This window comes from Peromyscus leucopus, chromosome 1 (genome assembly GCF_004664715.2).
Source record: "Peromyscus leucopus breed LL Stock chromosome 1, UCI_PerLeu_2.1, whole genome shotgun sequence".
NCBI classification, from domain to species: Eukaryota; Metazoa; Chordata; class Mammalia; order Rodentia; family Cricetidae; genus Peromyscus; species Peromyscus leucopus.
The window spans coordinates 84230545-84252056 of record NC_051063.1 but is presented as its reverse complement, the minus strand read 5'-3'; the positions used below and the strand labels follow the sequence as shown (position 1 = coordinate 84252056).

The window sequence follows — 21512 nt, the reverse complement described above, 5'->3', positions numbered from 1 at the left end:
TATGTGCATATTATGAAAAATAAATTCCTAATTGCAAAAGTGATAACTACACTAGGCAAGGAGACAATGCCTATATCTTAATTACTTAGGAGACTGAGATGAAACTTGAGCCCAAGAGTTTGAGACCATCCTGTACAAGAGAGCAAGACTATAGACTATTTTTTAAATGTCTAAGCTACAAAAGTACTGTCTCATAAAGTGCTTATAGCTTAAATTTTATTTATATTACAATGGCTATTGAACAATTATTATTGGATGACTCCAATAATAATATTCTGATTTTTTAATAATTTAATACCAATGTCACAAGAATTTTATGACTTGATACTAGTTTTGGTTTGGGGTTTGTTGTTTTTGGGGTTCTTTTGTTTTTTGTTTTTTGTTTTATTTTGTTTTGTTTTGTTTTAAGATAGAAAGTCACTAGCTAGCCCCAGCTGGCCTACAACTTGCAATGTAAACCAGGCTGGTCTCAAAGTCACAGAGATACACCTGCCTCTGCTTCCAGAGTGTTGTGAGTAAAGGTAGGAGCCACATACCAGCCACATATGAATTCTTAATGTGTTAGTATTGTATATCTTGTTCTTTAGTTGATCAGGTTACTTTACATCTGAATTTTAAGATCAATTCCATCAAGTTCTATGAAAGCTATTGTCAGGACTTAGTGAAATTTTTGTTCTATTTGCCCATTAATGTAAAAATTAAGAATACTTAATTTTCTCATCTGTGAATAAAAATTTTCCAATAAGTAGTCTATCAGAGGAATGCATATGTTATTAGTCATTCAGGTTACTTTACATCTGAATTTTAGGATCAATTCCATCAAGTTCTGTGAAAACTATTGTCAGGACTTAGTGAAATTTTTTGTTCTTTTTGCCAATTAATATGAAAGTTAAGAATACTTGATTTTTTCATCTGTGAATAAAAACTTTCCAATAAGAGGCCTATCAGAGGAATGTGTATGTTATTTGTTTATAAATACTCCCATAATTTTTATTTTTCAGGAAGCATTAACACCTTAACAACCCACATTATTTCATCTAGGTGTCATATTTCCATTGGTTTATTGTGGAAGAGCACAACTTTTAATTTCCTACTAACCTGTTTTTTTTTAATCAGGTTTTGTGGCTGCACCCATTACACAACAAAACTCAACAAGGTTTATCAATTTTACATTAGTTATTGTCTCTTTTCTCTATTATAAACTTTATCTTTCAGGAACTCTATTTTGTTTGAAGCGGGAGGACTTCTCAGCTTACAGGAAATTTCTTGTGGTGTGTATTTAGACTCCCATTTTTTCTGTGATTTCTAATTTGTTGTTTATTACCTCTCAAAATGGATTAAATTTTTATAATCATTTTTTATTCCACAGAATATTTTTCTCATATTATTACCCTTTCTTTTAAAAGATCCATTGTTCATGTATGTTTCCAAAGGGAAAAAAGAGGCCAGAGTTGAAGAACAGATTAACTTGATGAGTTCTTGTCCTTTTTAAGTCTTGCCTCTTGAAGCATGGTTTTCTGCAAACCTAATTCCTTTCCTGTTATGGAGGCAAGAAAGGAAAAGCATTCCTTCCCTTCCTTTGGTGACTTCCTTCCATGCTGAGCAAGAGTCCGTGTTTCCGTCCATCTTCATTGCTGTAGAATGTATTTTACACATTTGAGCATTCTTGTGCTTGTTTCTGTGGGAAATTAGCTTGAGGGGGAAATAACAAGATAGATTCTAGTAAGTCTACTTTTCCCTTGCTGTTCTTTTTGTGTGTTTATTTGTTGTTTCAGTTATTCACTTCATTTTAATCATTCCTAATTGTTTTTAAAGGTTTTGAAGAAAAAGGGGTGGTGGTGGAATGCAACCATCGTTTTCTGTAGTAATACAGTTACTAGGGGTCATCAGCAGATAGGTAATCCACAATACAGAGTACCAGGTCACAAAGATTTCCTTCATGCCCAATGTCTCCTTTTCATTTCAGAGATTGGTGTTAAATGGCATAACCTTTGGACACCAGCCAATCTTGAGGATAACTTCATCTTTGGCTATATGTTCGGAATGCTTTTGCTTGACGCTCTCTTATACAGCCTTGTTACCTGGTATGTGGAGGCTGTCTTTCCTGGGCAGTGTGATGTGCCTCAACCATGGTACTTTTTCCTTATGGTGAGTTCTTTTTTTTCTTTGTTTTTCTTTTACTGAAAATAGATTCTTTTTCTACAACATAGTCTAATTATGGTTTCCCCTCCTTTAACTCTTTGAGATCCTCCTGCCTCCCTTTATGGTGAGTTTTTAATGCTGCTGTTGATTCCAAATTTGTCATAATCCTTGTAAACCTATTTCAATAAATGTGGTAATCAAATTAAAAAGCCAAATTTTGATCAACCTAATCTGTATACCACCAGTATTGAGACATTATCCTTTCTTGATATGCTATAAAGTCTCCTCTGTATATAGTTGTATAACGTGTGTAGATAAAACACTGAAACTTTTAAAACTGTAAGCGCTATGACCCTGAAGCCAGATAATATAGTCCCTTAGACTAGAGGGTGGAGAAACAAAGGAAACTCGCACCAAATTAATGTGTGGTGCTTTCTTAGGTTCTGTTAAAGAGAGAAGTAAGTATTTCCTGTACCTCCTTTCACCACTTGGTCCCTTTCAGGGGGCTAACTGTTTATTTGCACAGAATAGAAAGGTACCTGCTTCTTTTCCTTCGGAATCTCTTATCATGACTGGGTGATTACAGTAAACACACTATGGCCAAGTGTGATGAGCCATGGCTGCAAGCTCACTTTCCAAAAATTCAGTTCTGTCCTTCTACCTCTAACAGTTTTACTTAAATACTGGAGATTAAAATTGTAGATAATTTGGCTGAAAATGGTATACCTGAAAATACATTACAGCTTTGTTCTTCATGTAGAGTAAATTTAACCAAACTGTTTCCTAGTTCTTAGAAATCTTCAGTTTTTTTTAGTGAAATACATATTTGACATAAAATTATCAATTTTTTTTTTTTTTTTGAGACAGGGTTTCTCTGTGTAGCTTTTGGAGCATGTCCTGGAACTCACACTGTAGACCAGGCTGACCTCAAACTCACTGAGATTCATGTGCCTCTGCCTCCCCAGTGGAATTAAAGGCATGCACCACCACCACCTGGCAAAATTATCAATTTTTAAATGAAGTCACTAATACTTGGCATATTTACAGTGTACAGTCATGGTATGCAACCTTGACCTCTCTACTTATGGTTTTTCATCCCTAAGAACTAAAACTATGACCTAAGAAAAAGTAATCTCCAGTTTTTATACTTCAGGCACCTCTAATTTGCTTGATTTTTCTACGAATTCATCTATTCAGGGTGAATTATAAAAATGCAGTCATAATAATTAAATGTTTGTGGGTGCTTCTTTAAGTAGTTTTTCAGGTTTATCCATGGTGTAGTGCAAACTGATATTTACTCATCCTGTTGTACAACTGCATAATATTGCATATCTCACTGGAGGACATATTGTTTTTGTCTTTTGTCTGTTGTGAATAGGACTATTTTTAATTATTTGAGTATATAGCTAGGGGTGGAACTACTAGTTCTTATGGCACTTCTGTGTTTAAGGTTTTGGAAACCCTTCCCATAAAGTAATAAGGTTCCATTCCTTCACTCATACTTCCTTTTATAGTAGTTACCCTCATATGTTTTATGTGACATTTAATTGAATTTCCTGATAACGCATCATAGGTATGATATTTAAGTGATTATTGGCCTTTGTATATCTTGTTTAGAGAAACATAAATTCATGTGCCCATTCAGTAATTGTTGTTTGCTTTTTCATATACTAAACCCTTCTTTAATATATGATTTGCAAATATTCTTTCCTATTCTATAAATTGTCCTTTTACTCTTCATTATATTCTTTAACACACATAAGTTCTTAGTTTTGATGAACCAGTTATCTGGTTTTTATATAATTGTTTATATATTTCATATCGTTTCTAAGAGCCATTGTGAAATCTAAGGTCATGAAAATTTGTCTTTTTACTTTCTCCTAAGAGTTTAGAAGTTTTTGCTCTTGTACTCAGATCATTGGTTACTTTGAATCAATTCTTTATGTAGTGTGAGGTAGTAGTCCACCTTCTTGCTTTTGCACAGATACTCTAATAGTCCAATACCATGTTTTGAAGAAATTACTCACTTCCTATTGAATATGGCCTTGGCACTGTAGATGAAAAACAATTAGCCATAAATGCATGGGTTGTTCCTTGATTCTCAGTCTTAATCCTTTGTAAATATCCTTGCTCCAGTATGATGTCATTTTGTTATTAAAACCATATTATAAGTTTTAAAATCTGCAAGTGTGAGTCATCCACCTTTGTTGTTCTTTTCAAGATCATTTGGGACTAACAAATGGTTAGTGTAATTCAGTGTGATCCTGAGATTCAGCTTTTTTGCAAAAATGGCCATTAGAATTTTGACAGGGATTGGATTGTGGTAGTATATTTAGATAGTGTTGCTGTCTTAGAAAGATTAGGTTCCAGTTCATGTGTCTTCTATTTTATTTTGGTAGTCTTCAGGTTCTTTCCAAAGAACTTGAAGATTTTCACTGTAGTAGTCTCTTATTTCTTTACCTAACCTATTTATTCCTTATATTTTGTTGGTTTTGGATGCTGCTAAGAATGGAATTGTCAACTTTGTTTTAGAATATTTTTTACTACTTTACTAATAAATACAAAACAATTGATTATTATATGTTGTTCTTGTCCATTGTGTCTTTCTGTTTGTTAGTCCTGGTTGTTCGTAGGTATATGAATGGGTGGGATTGTGTCCTCTTTAAATGCAGATTCAACTCTTCTGTTTCCATTTGGTTGTGTTTTATTTCTTTTACTAGCTCACTGCTTTTACTAACTAACCCTTGTCATACAAAAGTGGTGAGTGTGAAAGGTGGACAGCAGACATCATCTGTCTTGTTTGGGATGTAAGAGACAACGTTTTCAGTCTCTCATTATTGAGTATTGTTATTTGTAAGTTTGGGACATTTTTCATAGAGACACCTTTTGGTTTCTAGATTTCTAAGTTTTTTTTTGTCATGTATGAACTAAAATTATCCTATGGTATTTTCTTTTATTTTATTAATTTGATACTACATTGATTGATTATAGTGTCTGGAACCATCTTTCAAATACCTTTCACTTTGTAATGGCATGTAATCATTTTGATATACTAGTAGATTCAGTTTGTTGGCATTATATTAAAGATTTTTGCATCCATATTATAAGATCTATAGTTTTTTCACTTGTCTTTGTCCAGTTTTGGTGTCAGGATGATACTGATTTCTCAATGAGTTAGGAGATATTCCCTTATGTTTTTGGAAGAGTTGAATAAAAACTGTTAATTTTTGTTTAAATATTTGAAAAAATTCCCTAATGAAACTATCTAGTCAAATCTTTGTAAGAATGTTATTGATCACTAATTCACTTTGTTATAGGTCTATTTAGAGTTCACTTCTTTTTTTCTAATTAGATTTTTTATTATATATGTTTTTCCATGTTTTTCCTCTTCCCCCAGCTCCTCTCCATCTCCCTACCCACTCACCCAACTTTATGTTTTCTCTCTTTCAAAAAACAGTTTTTGTTGTTGTTACTAACATGTTCTATTTATTCATTAATAAAAGTGCATAGTACAAGCCCTTTACACATCTAAGTGCTCAATAAAAGATTAACACAAAACCCTGGATAGCACAGACTTATTTGTTTGACATGATTTAAACCTTTAGAAACAGCAAAATGAAACAAAAGGTTTTAATGCTCACTTTGGTAATGATCTGTTATATTGTTCTGTAGCGCTCATACTGGTTTGGCAAACCAAAAATTCAAAAGACTGCAGAAGAGACAAAGTGCTTCCCCATTGTGCATAACTGTTTTGAGGCTGAACCTACCAACTTGGTAGCAGGTATCCAGATCAAACGTTTGTACAAGGTATTGTTTTAAATGTTCCTTCAGGGACCAAAAACCATTTACTATCCATTGAGAATGTTTATAGTTGACTAATTCAGAAAAAGAGATGCTATCCATTGAGAATGTTTATAGTTGACTAATTCAGAAAAAGAGATGCTTTAATTGCTTTATTTGAATCATAATTAGTATAGTTGTCCTCTAAGAATCAGAGCTTGGTTGGAGATGTGTTTAATAAATCATATAAATATAGATGTATCTTTACAAATGTTGTGTTATTCACTCCACCTTTATGCATTACTTTCATTCTTCACTGATAGACATGGCAACAAGTGATAATGTGATTTTATAAAAGTGTATGTTAATAAATAAACTTGGTGCAATGCTTCATCTAGATGTGGTGAGGGGTGTAACACTACTGGCAGTCTCCTGACAGTTAACTTTCTACTTTTCTTAAATCTGAAACAATCTTGATGTCATCTTCATTTTCTAAGAGTGCTTTCATTGGATATCAATTTTTATAATAAAGATGTTGCTGTGCTATTGTTCTGAAATTTATTTTTTCATATTTCATGAGCTATAATGAGCACATAAACATTTCATATATTTTAGGTATACAGTATGATTGGTGTACATGTGTACTGTGGAAGGGTTTACCACAGTCAGATATTTAACATCCATTACCATCCACGGGTTTTGATAGTTCATATTAATGAGAAAATTTAAAATTTGCTCTCGTCACATTTCAGATAAACAATGCTATATAATTTGTTATAATTGTTATTGCATGTTATAATTAGACTCCAAGATTTATTTATTTTACAACTGAAAGTTGGTGCCCTTTAACCAATGTATCTCTATTTCCCTCAGTACTTGATAACCACTGTTCCACTCTCTCCGAATGTGGTGTTTTTAGATTTTTACATGGAGATGAAATCATGGTTTTTGCCTCTGTGTCTGGCTTCTATCCATTATAATGCTCTCTGGGGTTTGTTCATGTATTAGGAATGGCAGGATTTCCTTCATTTGTAACCAAATAATATTCTAGCTGTGTCTCATATCTTTATCCATTTATTTGTTGATAGATAGGTTTTTACTCATCTTGGGCATTGTAATTATGCTTCACTGAACATGGAAATGATTGTTCTCAACCTCAGAAAAGAGATAATCGTAGCATTGCATCATTAGGTGTGAAGTTTACTATGGACTTGGATTGTTAGATTAAGTAACTCGTTTTCTATTATTTTGTTATAAATTTAAAAATAAAAGATAATTTAAATGTACATTTTCTACATTTTTTATGTGACTTGAGAGGGTTTTTCTTAATTCTGTTTTTCTCTTACATGTGTTTGTGCATGGGTGTGTACATGTGCACACATGTATGGATACATTATTCATTGAAACATATCTCTCAGTTTGAGCAAAACTCACAAATATGTCTAATCTTGACAGTCATCTTGCTCTGTGGAACCGCTGTTTTGCCTTCTCAGGCTGGAATTACAGGGAGGCCACCATGCCCAGACATTGACTGAATTCAGGATCAGACTCCTTTTCTTTTGCTTATCAAGAAGCACTTTAACCACTGAGCTATTTCCTTGACCTTCTGTTTTTGTTTTGTTTTGATTTTTGAAACGGTGTTGTTATGTAGCTAGGTTGGCACTGAATTCATGATCTTTCTGCCTCCATCTCCTAAATACTGGGATTACTGGTAGTATAACTTTTCACAAGCATTGTTTCCAGGGAACAACTCTGCTTCAGCTCTTATTTTGCTTCCTATAATGTCCTTTTATTTTCTGGTACCTTATAACAAATTTGTCACTAGTTTTGTACAAATTGGTGTTTTTTATTAAAGGTAGTTTTCCTTTGGATCTCTTCCTGGCTTTATTAACTCCAGAAAATCTGTACTTCATAGAGGGGAGGATAGTGGGTAGTTTTGTTTCTGTTATATATTAATATTTTGCCTTAGAAGCAATTTTAATTTCTTGGCAACAGTTTGATTCTTTCTTATCTGTTTTGCTTAGTTTACAGTTAATTATTCCTCGTGATTGAAACACAATTCCTTTTTATAGTCTGTCCAATGCCTGAGAATTTACTATGCCACAGTCTTTAAACTGTAAGATTTGGGAACATCATAGGACTGACTTTGCCTTTGTCTCTGGAAGGCCTTGCCTTTGCTCCCTGATAAAACTTTTGTTTCATATGTAACACTGAAATAATCCGTGCAAGAAAATTACAAATCACTACACTTTATTAAGCCAATTAAGAGTACAGTAAGTCCTCTAGCCAGCTGACCAAGAGCAGGCTCCTGCCTGGAGAAGATTCTTGGTGCCACAAATGATAATAGGGATTTTAAAATCAGAAGGCTGTGGTCACATCACACCTGATGCAGGCTTGTAATTTTGATCTCATAAAATGTCACACAAGGCCATTCCTCCAAAGGAACCAAACTTTTTTTTAACCTCTCAGGACTCTTTCTTAGCAGGGAAGGATGATCCTATTGATCTTGGGGAAAAAAAAAAAAAAAAAAAAAAAAAAAAAAAAAAAAAAACATTTTCTAGGGGAGGAAATCAGGAGTCAGGGGAACCTAGCTTTCTTAAGCTATTTCATCACTATCACCATTTTAGGACCTTTGTTTTGCTCATAATGTTGATTATATCTGGATTTATTTTTATTTGTCTTTATCTTTTGTCTCATCATGTTTTGTGAAGGCTTCAGTAAAGCAGAGATTTATATGTGGGATTATATTCAAGTTTTCCTTTTTTGTTTGCATATTGAGATGAATTGGGAGGGGTCAGTCACTGAGTTAGAAGGGAGAGTTGAATATATTTTTAAATGGTAAAATTGATTTTTAAATTTACTGAAGTGTAGGTTAATAATGTAGATATATTTCAGGTTTATACATGCCAATCGTGAGGTGTTTATGAAATATTTAAATATGTTTCTGGTAGAGATTGTATTTAGAGATACAAGTTACACCCAACCTAGAGGAAGATAGTGACTATATACACTGATGACATGACTTCTCCATGGTATGGTTAAGGGGAAGGCTTTTAGTGTAGATAAGAGAGAGAGAGCAGTCAGAGGCATCTGGAAGAGTCTAGAACAGTGAGACAAGTAGACGGACTGTGGCCAGCAGACTGGACCTTGAGAGAAGCAGGAACAGAGCAGGGCCGAGCATGAGAGCAAGAGAAATAGCAGGGTTATAAAGAGGATGAGTGGTTGGGGTCACAAGCTTGTGAACTGGAGGGAGTTTAGGGTAGGGAAGGAGGTAAGAAGGGCTAGGAGGAAAGCATGCTCTTTGGTGTGCTAATAGGCACCACAGATAGCTATTTGTCCCTTCTGTCAGTGATAAAGGAAATGCTTCTTCTGGTACAGGGGAACAGGCTTCACAAGTTACTGAGGAATGCTGGCTTTTGTCTAACTGCCAGAAATCCTCCTGTATTTCTGGGTATCTGGACTGCCTATTAGAGTTTGGGGAACTAGAGCTTCTTTTGGACCTGACAACAACATCATCTGTTTTTGATAGCATGAGTTTGATGATATAAGTAGAGGGTGTGAATGTTTGTCTTTTTAACTGACAGATAACAAATTGCTCTTTCATCCCACAGGAGTTTAGAAACAAACCTGCAGTAAGCAACTTGTCACTGAATGTGTATGAGGGGCAGATCACTGTTCTTCTGGGACATAATGGGGCAGGAAAGTCCACAACCTTGTCTGTTCTCACAGGTGTGTATTCATCTCCAAGTCAGAACAAAGGAACCTTCCTAGGACTGAAAAACAAGGATTTTACTCTTGAGGACTGGCCACTGATCTCTCCAGATACAACTCACTTGTGCTGAGTACTAACAGAACAATAAAGCCCAGAAACTAGGATATTCAAGAGCAAAAGAGAGGGACAGAGAGGAAGAGACAGGGGAAGGAGAGGCAGACATCTTCCTACAGTTGACCCTGCTCTGCAAGTTATGAAAATAATTGCATAGGACCAGTGCTTTTCCTCCATTGGAAACAGAGATAGAGCAAGACTTATGTCCAAGTCTTTCTGAATTCACCAAAGAACTGATGTCTCTTCCACTTTGTGTTAAACAGTGATTTTCTGTACAGTATATTATGTACAGTGAACAGTACTGTATAAAGCACTCTAAACTGTGTTAAAAGGTTTGGTATCATGTTAGGTGTTACTCCCCAAAAGCAAATATTAGAAGTATGGATATGATGTGTTTAGCATACTAAATTATACCACATGCATATTTTAAAACCCATCAACATGCATACTCTAAGTGCATGTAATTCTTTATCAAATACACATCAATAAGCTAAAAACTAAAATTACAATATGATCCTTTTCTGGATACATGTCCAGGAATATTGAAAACAGAATCTTAAGAGCTACTTTCACACTCAAGTTTCTAGCAGCATTTGCCCAAGCTACAGAAATACTCCAGATTTTTGTCAACAGAGAACTGGTAAGAAAGTGTAGTATATTCATACTCATACAATAAAATACTCAGGCTTAAACCAGAGAGAAATCCTGTTTCATGCTATAATGTGGATAAAATTTGATATTACTAGGTAAACCAGTTACAAAAAGAAAAATCTAGAATAATTCCACTTATGAGCGATATCTATGTAGAGTTGCCAACTTTATAGAAACAGGCTGGAGAATCATGATTGACAGAGACTGGTTTTTCGTCACAAAGAATAGAATATAGCAGGTAGCACAATGAAGTATTTAAAGTAGGAGAGGGCAGAGATTTTTAACCAAAATTTTATACCTAACAAAGCTGCCCTTCAAAAGTAATAGAGAAATTTAGACATAAGCAGGAAATAGAGGCTGAAGGAGTTCATTACTATACCATTTAGTATTTCATAAAATGCTAGGACTCCTTAGTGTAGCAATGAAAGTCACTTAAATCTTCTATGGAAAGGATACCCAGCTAACACAGCTGCATATATTTAAAAAAAAAATAGCAAGAATTATTGTAGTTTCGGTTTGCTATATTGTTAGAAAGAAAAATGCATGAAAGTTAAGTGTTAACCTGTTATTGGGCACATATGTATAAAAAATGTAATTTTGTGATGGCAACATAAAGGAAAGAGGGTATAGATATATAGGAGCAATGTTTAGGTTAACTTTTGTCTTTGTTTCTTTTTCATTCTGTGAAAAAATACCCTGACAAGAATAACTTCTGGAAGGAAGTGTTTGTTTTGGCTCACAGTTCCAGGAGAACACAGTCCATCGTGGTGAGGAAGACATGGCATCAGGCAGGGAAGGCGTGATGCAGAAGCAGGGGGCTGGCTGGTCACTTTGCATCTCTACTCAGGAAGCAAAGAGTGAACAGGAAGTGAGGCCAGACTATAAAACATCAAGGTCCACCCCCAGTGGCTCACTCCCTTTATCAGGGCTCTACCTCCTAAAAGTTCTATAACCTTCCCAAACAACACCACCAGCCTGTGGGGGATATTTCACAATTAAACCACCACACTGTCAAAGTTAAGATGCATGAGTACAGCCAAATTAAAATAAATGTAAAATACTGGTTTTTACCATAACCGTAAAAGTTAAATTTAAAGAAAATCACTAGAAAGTCACCTAAACAAAAATTAAGGCGATAATGAAGGAAGTGAGGGACAAACACAAGACATTTATATATAATTGCCTCATAGTTAAAATATCCAGTTAAAAGGTAGATTTCGGGAACATGGCTCTTTTACAATTACCAGTCTCTATGTTGCCTATAAATATATGATGATATTCATAAATGACACTGTTTAGTAACCCCTTGATGAGCATGGAAGAGAGAGGGTAAGCAACTGCTAGTCCAGACTACCATCTCTGTTCTCACCAGCCTCCAGGTGGCTAAAGTATGCTGTGTCCCTTAGCATGCAAAGCCAGCCTTCTGGATTGATAGATACAGCAATAAGCTTAGAATGGAGGTTTTCAGCTACTGCGTCCAAAGGTAGGAGAAAAGGCTGTGCTGACTGCCAGCCAACTTCTACCCTAGATGACAACTTGGCCATTTGCATTTCAGTGACTTTTGAAAGAGGACTTCTACCTGTCTGCTTCCACTTTGGAAGAGAATCTAGCAAGAGCAAAATTCTAAAATTCTGTATTCTTTGTGTTACTTATATCAGTTCTGAACTTGTTACTAAAGTGTTAATAAAAATATTTTGTTGGTACTAAAAGTATATAATGTTTCTGTTTGAATTCAGGTTTTTTTAGAAGATAAGTTCATGTGAAATTTTACTTCTATGTACTCCTTATTTTTGCTGTTTCCAATAGTTTTTTCAGTGTTTATAAAGTAGTCTTGTTAAGATCCATATAGTAATAGTAGCCATCTTTCATATTGGAATGTAGCTAAAATGTAACTAACTTGGTCATTTTCTCCATGTTGAACATTTGTCTTCTGTCAAATTAGATGGCCTTGTTATAGGCATCTTCGAATATAATTGGCTATGTTGGCAATGTTTTAAAGATTTGTTTTTATTTATGTATAGGTATGTGTGTATTCCGAATAACTGCCACATGTGTGCAAGTGTGAGCCACCCATGTAGGACTTGGGAGTTGAACTGAGGTTCTTAACTGCTAAGCCATCTCTTCAGCCCCTGTAGCGTATTTTAAATTAACTTTTAAAAACTACATTTTAAGAGTATGCATTTTAAAAAGATAAGTGAGTCAAGGGGGTTAGCAGCTTTATAGTTAGTTATTCACATATTATCAAATATTTCACCATAAAATCTGAATTAATTACCAACAGCATAACATAAATATTATGTATTTAAAATGTTTAAATTTATTGAGGATAAGCATTATATTTTTCCCAGTCTTTGTTTTTCCAGCATCTACCCAGTACCTAGTGTGAGCCTCTCAGGGCACAAGTGGCCAAGCCCCACCCCAGACTGCTCTGATGGCAAGGCCCAGCTCCTCAAGGCCTGGGAGTTCCCAGGCCCCACCCACCTACTCTAAAGGCCATAACAGCCATTTCCAACCCCTCAAATCACAGATAGCCAAGCTCTACCCTACAGAAAACAAGCCCAAGATTGGGCCACAAAATCCCACCAATCCCAGGCCACCCTGGAAAGCTCTGCCCCCAAAGAAACCCTATGTAAAGCCTGCCTCCTGCTCAGTTTTTCTGCTTCTCCCTCAAGCAGAGGCTGCCACCCTCATGAGTCTTTCCCAATAAATCTCTTGTGTGACTTTTTTTGTGTGTGTGCAGTGTGATTTTGTAGTATTCCTTGGTTCCCAACCCCTAGGATACCTTTCCCTTCAGAGCTTCAACACTTCCATCTGTGGAAACCTTTCCCCTCAGGGAAGCTGTAACATTGCATTGGGGAATCCTTTCCCCTCAGTGAAGCTGCAACATTGTATTGGGGAAGCCTTTCTCCTCAGAGCTGCAACACTTGTACCTAGTATTATACAAATACAGTAACTATCTGATTACAATGATATATAGCAACTAATCCAAGTGTTTTCATAATAAACACCAATAAACTCTATACCCATTATAAAAAGTTGGCATGTGAATAAAAAGGAAATAAAACTTAAAAGGACTAATTCTGTCACACTAAAGGCAAGTTCTGGTGTTTTTATTTCTCTGTAGACAATACTAATCCTCTTTAATACTCAACAAGTTTGATATGATACAATTGAGCTTGCAATTGTATTGCTTATATCACATGAAAACTTAGCATATTCCATGTCTTCTACATAATTCTAGGTCGTTTTCCTGCTACCAGAGGAGAGGCCTATATTAATGGATATAGTATTTCAGATAACATGATTGAAATTAGAAAAGACTTGGGCTTCTGTCCTCAATATGACCTGTTGTTTGATGACTTGACACTATCAGAACACCTTTTTTTCTACTGCATGGTAAGTCAGAAGTGTGCCTTATAAAATTACCTAGTAAATTTGACTTTCTTCTTTGATGTACAGCTCTGCTAACTTTAACTTTTTTAAATTGAATTTATTTAACTATTGTGAAAAGATTAAAATTATACCTTTTGTATTGCCTGATGTTGATACAGATATACGTTGGACAATGCAGAAATCAACTTAAACATAGCTGACCCTAATCCAAAGTTTCTCCCTGCATTCCAGAGTACTTCTTCTGGCCAGGCTTCAGCATATTGTCCTATAATATTTTATCCAAGTCTCCTCACAGTGTAGTTTACCGAAAGTCTGGGCTAGCTGCCCAGCTCCTGGCTCAGCAAGGGCCTTTCTGAAATGGCTATGATGTGAATACTCAGAGGCGTCTCACTATTGTCTCTCCCATGTATATAGTATCTGTTGGTCCATCTTACACTGGGAAGAGGTCTAATCCCAGTTTTCAGTGTTTGCTATTCATCAATTAGGATTAGTTTCACATTGGCAAGTGCTGTAATGAGCACACAGCTTCGTTACACTGTGTACAACATCACTTTCCTGCTTCTGTTCTCTCTCTGTACTTCCTGCTTTCCCAGATGCTTTTCTCATTTGTTCAGCCAGAAATTATCACCTTCCGTGACTGTGCTCCATCCAGCCTGCAGACAGACAAAGAGGAAGTGTGAGTCTTCCCTCTGGAGCTACAGTGCTGTGGAGCTGTGGAAAGGTTTTCCCTCCCTCAAAGTTTGCCTTGTGCAGACTTGACTTCTCATTTACTCCTGCCACTATCCCCAACAGAAGAATTCCGTGACTTGTGTACAAAAGAAAGAGAAGAAAATTTGGTTCTCTGGCTGTCTGATTTCCTTTCCCACTCAAATCAAAATGGAAAGTTTTCTTTACTCTCTGTCTGGACCAGGGAGCTGACTTGCAAGGTTTGGATTGCTTGGAGTTCTGCTAAAGGGCACACAGGAAAGTGGTAAATGACCATTGGCTCAGTGGTACTGTAGATTCTAGAGTTCTCCAAGACAGCTGCTAACTTGACTTTGCACACTTCTCTGTAGTTAGCAAGGTCAGTGGGCTATAAAGAAGTGTATACATTTCCACAGCATCTGGAGCTCATCACAGATGTGTTTTCTTTCATTAATGGGCCACAGATACCTTTATAAATTCTAAATACAAAAGAAAACACAGTTCTGGTGATTAAATCCAGGGCCTTGCACATATTCTCCCACCAACTTACATCTCTATTCCCTGAAAAATTTTGTTTTAGGAACTGTCCTTTAGATGTGAGGGAAGATACACAAGAAAGAAAACACTTTTAATTGATGTAAATAAAGCAGATGGTGAAGTGTTTCTAGGGATACATCTGTAATACACTTTCATATCTGTATAACATCTAATGATCCTTGATTCCTTGTGACAGTAAAACTGGATGTGTGATATAAACCCTGGCTTCTTTTTCCAGGTAAAAGGAATACCTGAGGACATAAACTGTGTGGAAGTTGAACATATGCTGTCTATGTTTAACCTGAAAGATGATTACCATGCATTATCAGGCTCAGTGAGTGGAGGAGTGAGGCGCAAGCTCTCCATCATTATGGCACTTACAGGGGGCTCCAAGGTATTAAAGAAGACAAAGAAAGGGGAACACTGTGAGCACAGAGTAGGAGGTGAAACAGGGACTCTGTATGAGTTTCTTCAGCCATCTAGAAAACTCAGTTTGCTAAAAGCCTGTGAGTTGTTATAAATCTGAAAGGAAACATGATAGTGTAGACAGAAGGGAGTAATTTGCATTTTATCACAGCTGTTATAAAATAATGTTTTCAATTGTTACTGTTTTCTTAGGTTCACATCTGTTTTAGTTGTCATTCTGTACCTTAGCTCCAGTGTTCTCCCTTCAAACAGTAAATAAGCCCCTGAGTAGCTTAGCATTAATTATCAGTGATCATAGAATTGTTCTTCTGGCTTTTAGGTAGTGATACTTGATGAACCATCATCTGGCATGGACCCAATATCAAGAAGGGCCACCTGGGATATCCTTCAGCATTATAAATTCAATCGGACCATTTTACTAACCACCCACTACATGGATGAAGCTGACATCCTGGGTGACCGCATTGCCATCATGGTCAGGGGGACCTTGCACTGCTGTGGCTCTTCCGTCTTCCTGAAACAAATATATGGTCTCACTCCATTTGATCATTCTTAGTATAGTAATGCCTTAATAATACTCTTCTAACATTATTTTCACTATATTCCCAAAACTTAATTACCTTCTTCAATTCTGCAATTTTAATCTCAATTAATATAACTATAAAAAATTTTTTTAGTTCTTTGAGATTTTCATATGTGCTTTGATCATGGTTCTTTGCAATCTGAAACAAAGTTGCTGTCCCATTTTGTACTTACCAACAATCTTTGTCTCTGGAATGCATCTGCATCCAGATGGTTATCTAGTCGATTGAAATGACTGACTGATTTATTCATTCATTCATTCATTCATTCATTCATTCACTCACTCACTGAGGAGAGGAGGAACCAGATATCCCTACCTTTAGTTTCTGTTACCAGAACCAGTATTATGCATCACCATAATGACATAAATCTGAAATTTGGTATTGGCAGTAACAATGTAATGCAGAATAAATGAATTAAATAAATGAGGGCTGAAGAAATAGCTCAGTGGTTCAGAACACTCGTTGCCTTGCAAAGGTCTGGGTTCAATTCTCATTACCCATATGACAGCTCATAATCGTCTGTAACTCCAAGGAATCCAATGCCCTCTTGTAGCCTCCATGGGAGCCAGGCATTCATGTGGTACGCAGACATACATGTGGGCAAAATACTCACACACATAAAATAAAATTATGTAAGTGAAATAAGGCAATTCTGTGATAATTAATTATATCTATCTGTAATAAGTGATAAAATTAGTATCATGAACTGAATTATGGGTTAAAATTATAGCAGAATTTTTTATTAGAGGCTATAAATATAGACATGGTAGAAGGATTCTAAAATTACAGTAATAGAAATGTAAGTGGAAATAATTAAAGGTTAATTAACAAATTTATCTAGGATTTGAGTTCACACAATTCAGTTACTGATCACTCTACTGGTTACCATGCTCTGTCCCTTATGTATTAGATTCAAATCAATAATCCACTTTATAGAACATAATCCTTTGAGATTTCATATATTGTATTTTGATCATTTTCCCACATATATTTTATTCAGTTATTTTGTTTTATGTGTAAGGGTGTATTAGCCTGCACATGTGTATGTGCCCCACACATGTGTCCAGTACCCACAAAAGTCAGGGCATTGGATTCCCTGGAGCTCAATGTGGGTGATTGTAAACCACCATGCAGGTGCTAAGAACAAAACCTGGGTCCTCTGCAAGAGAAACAAGTGATGCTGAGCCATCTCTCCAGCTGCCTGCAAAACAAATATATTTTTTTAAAAATAGTTTCTGTTGTCAATTTGAATGCCAATTTTATTTTTCAAAGTTTATGATTACCTTACAGGTTGAAATGTCCTGCTGAAAATACACTTTTATTTGTAGTATTCACTACTGTATTCTTGGGGCCTAGATGAGTGTCTGATATATAATGTACAACTAACAGTGATTAAATGATTGTTAAGATTTCTATTTCAAAGTAAGTAGTCCAGTAACAGGTGACCTCACTTTGTATATCAGCTATGTTTGGCTATATACACTAAATCATTAAGGTTTACTAAGGACTATATTGAAATTCTAGATGTAGCTGTTATTTATTCAGTCTCTTAGAATGCCATTTGAAAACTTTTGTATCAGCTGCCACATTTTCAGTACTAAATGTCTTATTGCATACCATATCTTCTTCCTTATAGGAGTAGATAACCTAAACCATGAAGAGCAAACATTACCTTAAGGGTATTAAGTAGAAAATTTCTTCAGTTGGTCATCTAAATGGTTTATTTCAGGTGCTGGATATCGCATAGTCATGGAGAAAGAACCATATTGTGATGTTAACAACATTGTTGCAATGATTCAGCATCATGTTCCAGATGCTGTGTTGGAAAATGATTTAGGAAGTGAGTTATCATTTATCCTATCCAAAAAGTATGTATCAAGGTATGGATCTCAATAATTTTAGATGGTTGGTTTGGGGGTTACTAGAAACATGTTTTCATTTCTTAGGCTTAGTAACTTAATGAGTAATGCATTTATAGTAAACCAAAGTTTCTATTTATAGCTACCATTTGCCAAGTATAGTTAGAAAGCTCACAACTCAATATTTCTGTTACTAAACAGAGAGTTGCCTCATAATTTCAAGGTCATTGAAGGCTTACTTGATACTTTGTTTCAAATTTTCCAACCTAGTGGCCATAGTTTTGAATATTAGTGACGGATAGTAATGGCACTGTTTCCAGTGTACAAACAGATGCATAGAAATGGGACCCAGAGAAATATTAAGATGGTAAAGAGTAATGCAGGTTGAATGGCAACTCTTAGAGAAGCTATAACACATCTGTTTGACCTCTACTACTAGCCAGATGAGTTATTGGAAGTATTCACCAAGACACTTCATTGTGATTACCATTCCAGCTAAGAGTGTTTGTTGTTCATCTTCAAGGACTGAACTAGGTTTTTGTTCTTGTCAGAAGTTAATGCCACCTAGATATCCATCTGTGATTAATACTGGCCATCATAGGCTCGTGTATTTGAATTCTTAGTCTCCAGTTTGTGGAACTATTTGGAAAGGATTAGGAGGCATGGCCTTGTTGGAGGAGGTGTATCACTGGGAGTGAGCTCTAAGGTTTCAAAAGCCCACACCACTCTCAGCGCTTACTCTCTCCCTTTCCCCCTCCCTTTTACCCCCCCCCCCACCATGCATGTGGATCAAATTTAAGTTCTCAGCTACTACTCCAGTACCATGCTCACATACCTGATGCCATGTTCCCTGCCATGATGATCTTGGACTAATCCTAAAAACCTATAAGCAAGACCCTCAATAAATTCTTTCTTCTAAAAGTTGCTTTGGCCTGATACCTCTTCACAGCAACAGAAAAGCAGCTAATGCAGAAGTTGGTACCAAGGCATGAGCTATTGCTGTAACAGGTCTCATCATGCTGGGGTTTTGGGAGTGTTGGCTTTTTTTTTTTTTTTTTTTTTTTTTTGGTTTTTGTTTTTTTGTTTTCTTTTGTTTTTTGAGGAATGTGGAAAACTTTGGTACTGTGAAGCAGAAAAGCAGTTAGCACTGTAAGTGGGACATAATGGGCCACCTAGTAAGAGCTTGGAAGACAGTATTGCTGAGGGCAGTGTGGATGAGGGAGGCCCAGCTCAACAAGTTTCAAAGGGGAACAATAATTGCAACTGAATTAGAAACATTCTTATATTTTTGCAAGGAATGTGGCTTCTTTCTGCCCTTGTCCTGGGAATCTGCTAAACTAAATTGAAATGTTTAGAACTAATTTCATTGGTAGAGGAAATTTCAAGACAGCCTAATATTGACTCTGTTGTATGGTTATTAGTTATTGCCCTTCTACGGATCTATAATGAAAAAGAGCAAGCAGGACAAACAAAAGTACAAAATGTGCAGTTTGAGAAGAAAAATGTTACCAGAAATTTTAATGTTAGAACCTTGGTTTATGCTGAAAGAGATGAGGAAAAAATGGAGTGGTACCCTCAGGGTGAGACCGCAAGTACCTAACCCTGAAATTTGTAAAAGGGCCTAAGAAATTATATGTTACTAAAAAGCAACAACAAATCAAAACTTATGCAAATGTAATTCAAGGAAGGGCCAAGTTCAATCCTAAACAGGCAATAGAACTTGGCAGCTTCGGCCATGTAGCTCTGGCTTTAGAATCGTGAGGGATATAGGAGTAAAGGAATTGTAGAATCTTCCTCCATGGTTAAGGAAAGCCATTGAGGTCATGCATATGACAGAAGTGTCTCTGCATGGAACCCAGAGAGGCCATTGTGTAAAGCTGTGAAAGTGATTCCTGGATTACATTGAACAACACGATGTTGGAGACGCCAGAATCATGGTATGGTATTTTAAATGCTATTGACCCCCATAATCTCACAGGGAGTGGCACTATTGGAAAGTGTGGCCTTGTTGGAATAAGGGTGGTCTTGGAGGAAGTGTGTCACTCTGGGGGCAGGTTTTGTGGTTTCCTGTGCTCAGGATTCCACTCAATGTCAGAGTCATTTTCCTGATGCCTGCAAGATGTAATCTCAGCTCCTTCTAGCACCATGCTTGTCTACACACTGCCATGTTCCCCACCATGATGATAATGGACTTAACCACTGAAACTGTAAGCAAGCCACCCCAGTTAAATGTTTTCCTTTATAAGAGTTGCCATGATCATGGTGTCTTTTCACAGCAATAGAAACCCTAACTAAGACAGAAGGGACTTCTGCCAAGAAGAGCTGCAAACAGGGAATGAAGCTAGCCTGAGAGAGAGGTGTATTGCCACACTCAGCAAAGATGAGAGGAAAGAACCATCTAATCCCTTTGATATCAGATATAGAGCTACAGGATTTGAAAAACTTCCTGGTTTTCAGCCTTGCTTTGGTCCAGTATTTCCTCCCTATGTCCCTTACTCCTCCTCTTTGGAATGGTAATTTATATCCTGTGCCATTATGTATTGTGAGTACATAATTTGCTTTGTTATTTTACAGGGGGTTACAGAGAAGAGATTGCTTTGAGTCTTGGACCTTTGGACTTTAAAATGGTGTTGAGACAGTGAAAGATTATGGGTACTTCTGAAGTTGGACTGAAATGCATTTTGCATTATTATGTGTATACAAGCCTTGGGCCATGGTCATGGTAGAATTGTTTGGAAAAAATTAGGAGGTGTGTCTTGTTGGAGGAGGTGCACCACTGGGGAGGGGCTCTGAGGTCTCAAAGCCCATGCAGTTCCCACATAGCATGCTCTCCCAGAGAGAAGAAAGAAAGCTTTGACAGACCATAACTATAGAAGTTCACTGAAACATGTAGACTTTCTGTCTGGTTAATTTGGGTATGTATTTGTTTTGTTTTGTTTTTTGAAAGTTCTTTACAACAAAGTTTGAATTTTAAAAATTTAAATCTTACCACAAGATATCTTGTGTCTGCATTTGTAGTCCAAAGCTGAGGCAGTAAGGTTACATGACCCCATAAATTTGAGGCAAGCATAGTAAGAACCTAAATTAAGAAAAGTGAATTCACAAAGAAAACTTCAGAGCCAAATGTTTTTAAATATTAAATGTACCAAACACTTAAAGAACTTTTTAAAATTACCAATTATATACTTTTTCCTGGAAAAATTAGAGAAGGGAACATTTCAAATTTGTTTTGGAAGATCAATATTTCCCTTATAAACAAATCAACTAGTGACATTACCAGAATGGTATTTTTGCACAATGATATTCAGTAAAATATGTTAGGTCTTAAATATAGGTGAAAACTAGTGACTGTAGTGACAAGATCCAAAAGAACAAAAACATGGCCTGAGCACATTTGAAGAATGACCACAGGGAAAAGCATCAGACTGAACTGAGTAAAATTAGAACCAACAACCAAAGCAAATGATATTACCTAGAGGTAGAGTTTGGCCTGTTAAAGGGAAGAACTTTGGGATTTGATGTCACCTTTGTTAAGGGACATACTAAGTTGTACTAGTTAGTTTTTCCTGTCACTTTGACACAGTCTAGAGTTCCCTGAGAAGAGAGAACCTTGACTGAGGGATGCCTGGA

The 21512-nt window shown here is 36.2% G+C and overlaps 1 protein-coding gene across 1 annotated transcript in view; it reads left to right on the top strand.

Moving 5' to 3' along the window:
- The window catches only part of LOC114692230 (ATP-binding cassette sub-family A member 3-like), a 126249-nt gene that overhangs the window by 47805 nt on the left and 56932 nt on the right, over window positions 1-21512 (top strand). The window contains exons 9-15 of the mRNA XM_037211015.1: window positions 1967-2148; window positions 5815-5949; window positions 9534-9651; window positions 13641-13795; window positions 15252-15407; window positions 15759-15969; window positions 17753-17903. Coding sequence (XP_037066910.1) covers window positions 1967-2148; window positions 5815-5949; window positions 9534-9651; window positions 13641-13795; window positions 15252-15407; window positions 15759-15969; window positions 17753-17903 — 1108 coding nt within the window. The remainder of the gene's footprint in view (window positions 1-1966; window positions 2149-5814; window positions 5950-9533; window positions 9652-13640; window positions 13796-15251; window positions 15408-15758; window positions 15970-17752; window positions 17904-21512) is intronic.